General features: G+C 47.2%; 1 protein-coding gene across 1 annotated transcript in view; it reads left to right on the top strand.

The window, feature by feature from the left end:
* Window positions 1-1,455: 1,455 nt before the first annotated feature.
* The window catches only part of ERICH6 (glutamate rich 6), a 39,053-nt gene continuing 34,508 nt past the window's right edge, over window positions 1,456-6,000 (top strand). The window contains exons 1-4 of the mRNA XM_065410538.1: window positions 1,456-1,531; window positions 3,860-3,914; window positions 4,705-4,790; window positions 5,778-5,838. Of these exons, the coding sequence (XP_065266610.1) occupies window positions 1,456-1,531; window positions 3,860-3,914; window positions 4,705-4,790; window positions 5,778-5,838 (278 nt within the window). The remainder of the gene's footprint in view (window positions 1,532-3,859; window positions 3,915-4,704; window positions 4,791-5,777; window positions 5,839-6,000) is intronic.

Below are 6,000 nucleotides of genomic sequence, written 5' to 3'. Positions count from 1 at the left end.
AAAAGAGCAGTACAGACCGCATTGCTGTCCACACCCAAGGAAGTTTAACAGCATTACTCAACAATGCCAGCCAGAGCAGAGTTCTGCATTACAGCATTCACACACACAACTCCATTGACTTCTGTGGAGTTACACCAAGGATGAATTTAGTCCTAGAGGTTGAACAAAACAGTCTGACAAAAGATTATTCAACATCTCCCTCTAGTCACCACCTATAGCATGACATCCTATTGCAGACTAGAATTTCTGTATTTTTTTTATCTTCAAATTTGACAAACCAAAGCTATTTTAAGAAGCTGTTAGTGTAAACTGAAGTGAAATTATATCTGCTTAATTTTACCTGCCACATTAGATTGAGTACAGATTACAGTAGATTGTGTTGTACTGAACTGTTTTTAAACACCCTGCTGAGTCTCTTAAAACAACCACCCCCGCCTGTATCTCATGAGGCTAGAATATTGACTATTTAGATTTTTTCCCCATACCTTTGGAGCTTTTCAAAATGAATATTGAAGTCATATGGCTCCAACTGCCAGAGAAAACCCTCAAGTAACCTTTCAAACAGCCCCCCCCCCGATTACTAATCCATAACCCTCCCCAAAATGCTGGGCATACTGCAAAGCCCACAAGTTTTATAAATCCGGGCTCTGGTGGACACTTTGAAGCACTTACAAACGTCACACACACTTGTACAGCACCACTGAGAAGCCGCCACTTCTAGGGGAAAGGGTGGTAAACAGGTGACAACAATCCAGAGATCTCTTACGGAAAATGCAAATATCAGAGGGGTAGCCGTGTTAGTCTGGATCTGTAAAAGCAGCATCCACTACATGCATCCGACGAAGTGGGTATTCACCCACGAAAGCTCATGCTCCAATACGTCTGTAGTCTATAAGGTGCCACAGGACTCTTTGCTGCTTTTACAGAAAATGCAAAGGGATCTTTAATGGCCTAAGACTTGCTTCATTATTGGTTCTTTTGGCGGAAACACCGATGGGGCGGGTGCAGCGAAGCAGCTGGTTACCGGGTTAGGGAGCCGGTGGAAAACAGGAACTGCCACCGCTTTCACAAATGCGAGACCACCTCGAACCCGCGCCATTGGGACAGGGAAGGAGGAGATACATCCCCTCGCCCCGCGACCAAACACCTCCACTGCCCAACCCCAGAATAAGCCAGACCCCTGTGCACGTGCATCCAGCCCAGGGGCTGTGCCCGATAGCCGGCCTGCGGGCACACGCGGCCGTGGAGCTGCTCTGCAGTCCGGTAAGGAGTTTGCAGCCCACAGGGCTGGGAGCGGCCGGCCCCTTTAAATCTCGGTGCGGGGCGGGCTCTGAGCCACGCCACGCCACGCCGTCTCCCTAGCGATTAGAACGCACAACAGTTGGCGTCACAAGGACCCGGGAAGGGGCTCCCCGCGTGTTAAAGGGGCCGCAGCCCCGCAGGTAGCAGCGCACCATGGAGGGAGCCGGCAGTGCGGGGCGGGAGCGCGGTGGGTCCGCCGAGCAGCCAGCCTCGCGGGGAACAGGGAAGGGTACGTGGCCCCTGGGTCACGGGGATGATGTGGCCCAGCGTGACACTTCTCACTGGGACTGCCGGCGGGTTGTGTCTGGAGGTGGCCGTAGCGGAATTAGGGCGCTGTGGCAGGGGTCACAAGCCAACAGGGCTTCCCAGCAGAAGCAGATTTTTAAAGGCGTTTAGCTACAGCTGCTCCTTGAGCTACTCTAGATCCAGTAACCTCTGCGCTTGCCAACCCCGCCTGACGCAGTGTGGAGTCCCTTGTTGGACCGGCAGAGGGGAAATTGGCTTTTCCCGTTTTCTAGCTGCATCTCCCCTTTACCAACATCATCTCACTTGTAAGACTGAGACAGCTTCCCTTTGTTTACACCCTAGTCTCATAAAGAGAATGGCTCATTCTTTCAGCTGCATCAGCTAGGCGGAAATGTAGCCGTGGGTGCCATCAGCCCACTGCAGTAATATCTCCTCATTAACACTTCCAATAGTCATAGAGACAGTAATATTTACAAAAAAAACTCAGAGTAGCCTGGTTCACAGAGAGTCCTTTGGCTGGAAGAGCAGTTTTGTAAAACTACCCCTTAGGACTTTCCCCAAAGATCCCTACTAGCAACTGCAGCGGTGCCAGCAAAACCTCATGGTCACAAGTTTCAAGGACTCTGACAATTTAAGAGAGCACCGTGGATATTCAGTCTTTATCCATTGCTAGGAAAGCCACAGAAACAAGTGCAGATAGTTACAGATTTGGGCCTGTTACAGCATCAGCTGCCTCCTGAGCACCCCCTTGTGGTCAGGGGTGACTGTCACACCCCGTCTCTGCTTCCCTGTTTGGTTATCTCAATAATTTACAGAAAGACTTTTCTCTGTTCAGTAACTAGCTTAGGGACTAGTTTTATTGGCATAAAAATAAACACAAAAAAATCTTATCCTGGACACAGCCCTCCTCCCTGAGTATAGTCTCAAAACTCCTCTAGTTTCTCTGGATCTTCCCTGCAGGAGCCTTACTTCCAGGCCTTCCTGCTTAGAAACTTATCTGGTGTCTCAGCATCTTCCCTACTTTAGCAGGCCACTCCCAGCCCAGCCTAGCTGAAGCAACTCCTCTAGTTTGAGGGTCTGTCCCTGCAAGTTCTCTATAGCTTGCTCTGGCTTTCTGGCCCAAACACTTCCCCTTGGTCAACAGTATCCTGCAGAAGCCTTCAACTCATTACAGCCTCTATCAGAGAGTCCTCGCTCCTCTGGCTCTTTACAGAGACCAGTTCCCCTCTGTCACACCCAATCAAGAGACTGTTAATGAGGCATAGGTGGGCTGGAGCAGTGTCCTCTTAAAAGGGCCCAGTCCAGTCTGTAATAGGGTCTAAAGTGTGATAGACTAAGATAATGAAATATGAGAACTGCAGAAAGTACCGGAGTTGCTCTGCCACCTCCTTTTCAATTATCTCCCAAAACAGAAAAATGAGATACAAGTCAGTGGTTGGCAAAAGCCTCCTTAAGGACTCCTGGCACTCTGCACTCCTCTCCTTGTAGGAAAATGACAGTCTCAACCAACAAACCCAGAACTTCCCACAGGCCTTCCGCCCAGCCAAGGAGAATGTGTACAGGTTGTGACCCAAAGCAAACCCTCGTCATCTGAAACTCAAGAAGAAAGCACTCAGCATTTGTCCCCTCAAGACACCACTCCGTCGCCACAGAAGCAGACCTCTCAGTCCAGATCCAAGCTGTTACCTGCAAAGTAATTTGAAATTTCTTCACGGAGAAGAAAACCCTAACTCTGTAACTGAGTGGTGGCAGCTGAGATTAACAATATTATCATCTATCCTGATCAGTCCTGCTGTGTGATACTGTTGATGCCAGGGTGGAGAAAAAGAAATGTTTTGCTTTTTGCACAGCAATGGCAAAATAATTTCTATTCAGACTTGGCACAAGATTTCTGCCACTGGTGCTCTAGCCATTTCCTCATTTGTTTGATCACTTATGACATCATCTAGAGGGGGAGCTAGTTGGAAATTTCACTTGTGATGAAATGTTCTGAGCACCTCTGACTGGAGAGTGAATTGGGAGAAAGCACATGTTGGGGCCACGCTGTTGATAGCTGAAGCTAAAGAGTTATAAGAACCTGGCTTCTTGGCAAAACTTTATCCCTCCGAGTCCTTTACATGGAGTAGCCTTTCCATTTACTGCTGTGGGGACAATAAAAAGAATGGGAGACGCTGTATATACAGCCTTAATACCTTACCTTAAAATTCTTTACCTTTCCTCTAGTCCAGCTCACATACTAGGGGGGTTACGCTTGCATGTTTGGATGCATATCTTGCAGTCCAACTAGTCTGTATACATTTGTATTCAACAGATGCCAAGGAAAATAGAAAAGAAACTTCATCTTCATCCTACGAGGGACGAAGCAGGTAAGCAAATGGAAATATAACTTTGATTTGCTTTATTCTGGGCTGAGCAGTGTTATGCAGTTGCCATACGTGATCTTAGAGCTAGCAATACAATATTCAGCCCAATATTCTACTTGGGAATCTTCTTTGCTTTCACTGTCTTCCCTCATCCCCCACCCATCCTTACTTATATCACCTTAGAAACACTGGGTGTTTATGCGGTACTCCAGTGGGTCATCTAGTCCATCATTCCTTGCATCATGGCAATATTGAGGTTTTTCCCCAAAACCATCCTTGATAGGAAGATGTCTAGCATCTAATGTAGCCAAGATGATTTTGTAACCTATGTTGCATCTACCAAATGGCCTGTATAACTTTCTTAGCATAGCACTTTACATCTATTATGACTTGTTCTGTCCTCATTGATTGTCTCCTTATCTTTAGTTACTTTCCTCCTCCCTCCAGTTCCCCACTCCCAGATTGAATAAACATAGCTGTATCCATTTTTCCTACGTTAGCCTTATTTCAGTCTTCATGCTTATTCAGTCCTTGAACCTCTGCTGAGAGGATCAGCAGAGGTGCCAGTGGAGGAGGAGGGACTGTATGAATATGTCTACTGGGAACTAGACAGAGTACAGTAATGTTCTTCCTAATGTGGCATTTTCTTTGTGCAAGGAGAGGGAAATTGAATTCCTTTAGACTGAAATAAGGCCATCTATTATAAACAGTGGTCATTAGTGAGACAATAATGCTATGCAGAGATGTGTCTTTCCCCTGTAAGCTGAACATACTGTCTTTTCAACTTGCTTAGCTCATCTGAAGACAGGAGTTCCACAGAGGTGGAATCAGAGAGCAGCCTCCAGGATGGGGTCACAGAACAGCCAGCTCCAGGCCCAGGTACAACTATGATGTAATTCCATCCTTGCTAGAGACTGGGGTTGTAGTGCATTGGGCGTATAGGGGAAAGGAAAAATCAGTGCACACAACAAGGGAGGAGGCAGTGATCTGGAGCATGTAGGAAAAGGAAGTAAATACCTTGGGGCAAGAAGGAGAGGTGCACTGAAAAATGGGGTATAGGGTCAGAGCAATATTTTCAGTTTTAGATGCTTAAACTTTGACACCTAAATCTATATTTACGCTCCTAAATATGTAGCCTGATTTTCCAGAGGTGCTGAGCACACACATTCTCTATTAACTTCATTTAGGTACTTAGCTACAGATTTAGGTGCCTAGCTATAGACAGAGCCATCTCGTCCATAGGACAGACTGGGGCAACCGCCCCAGGCCCTGCGCTTTAGGGGGCCCCATGCTTCGGGATGTGGGGTCCTGGGGAACTAGCGGGAGGCCTGGCACCGGCAGCAGTGAGCAACCCAGCCCCAGCCCGCCCCACCAGCTCCCGGTGTTGCTCAGGGGAGGGGGCAGAAGCCGGAAAGAGGCGGGTCAGGGGCTTGGGGGAAGGGGTGGAGCAGGGAAGAGAAGAGGCGGGAGCTTGGGGGAAGGGGTGGAGTGGGGGCGGGGCCTGGGCCGGAGGAGTGGGGGTTGTCCTGGGCCCCGCACCCCACTATGGATGGCCCTGGCTATAGACACCCAAATTTGAGCACTTTTGCCTCAATATTCTGGACCATAAAATCACTGGTCAGGTGGGGAAGGGAAGGTTGTCACCCTTATCTGAAGCCAGGAAAAGGAGTTTACTCTCATTCTCATTTAAGACAGGGCATTTGCCTTGTTGGTTGTATTTAATTCAGTACAAAACAAGTTTTGTTTTTAATTTACATTCATGTCAACATACAATTCTTTAGTCTTCTAGAGCAGGTCAGAATTATGCTTATTACTAGTTTACAGATACAATCTAGTATAAATACTAGTGATTTTTGTATGTTACAGGTTCCAAAGTACTAGGAGGAATTAGAAGAGAAATTTCCACATCATTAGATACATTAAGCAGGTAAGGAAGGACCCACTTCAACTCCCATTTGAACTTAGTGGAATTATTTGCATTGATTTCAATGGGAGTTAGAGCAGGCTGTAGCTGAATTATTACTTCAACATAAAAGTTAATTTGTTTGTATTATTGTCTGAGCTGTGGCATGCTGTAACCATTCCTGAT

The sequence above is a fragment of the Emys orbicularis genome, chromosome 9 (genome assembly GCF_028017835.1).
Source record: "Emys orbicularis isolate rEmyOrb1 chromosome 9, rEmyOrb1.hap1, whole genome shotgun sequence".
Lineage (NCBI taxonomy): Eukaryota > Metazoa > Chordata > Testudines > Emydidae > Emys > Emys orbicularis.
This window is presented reverse-complemented; position numbering and strand designations above follow the sequence as displayed.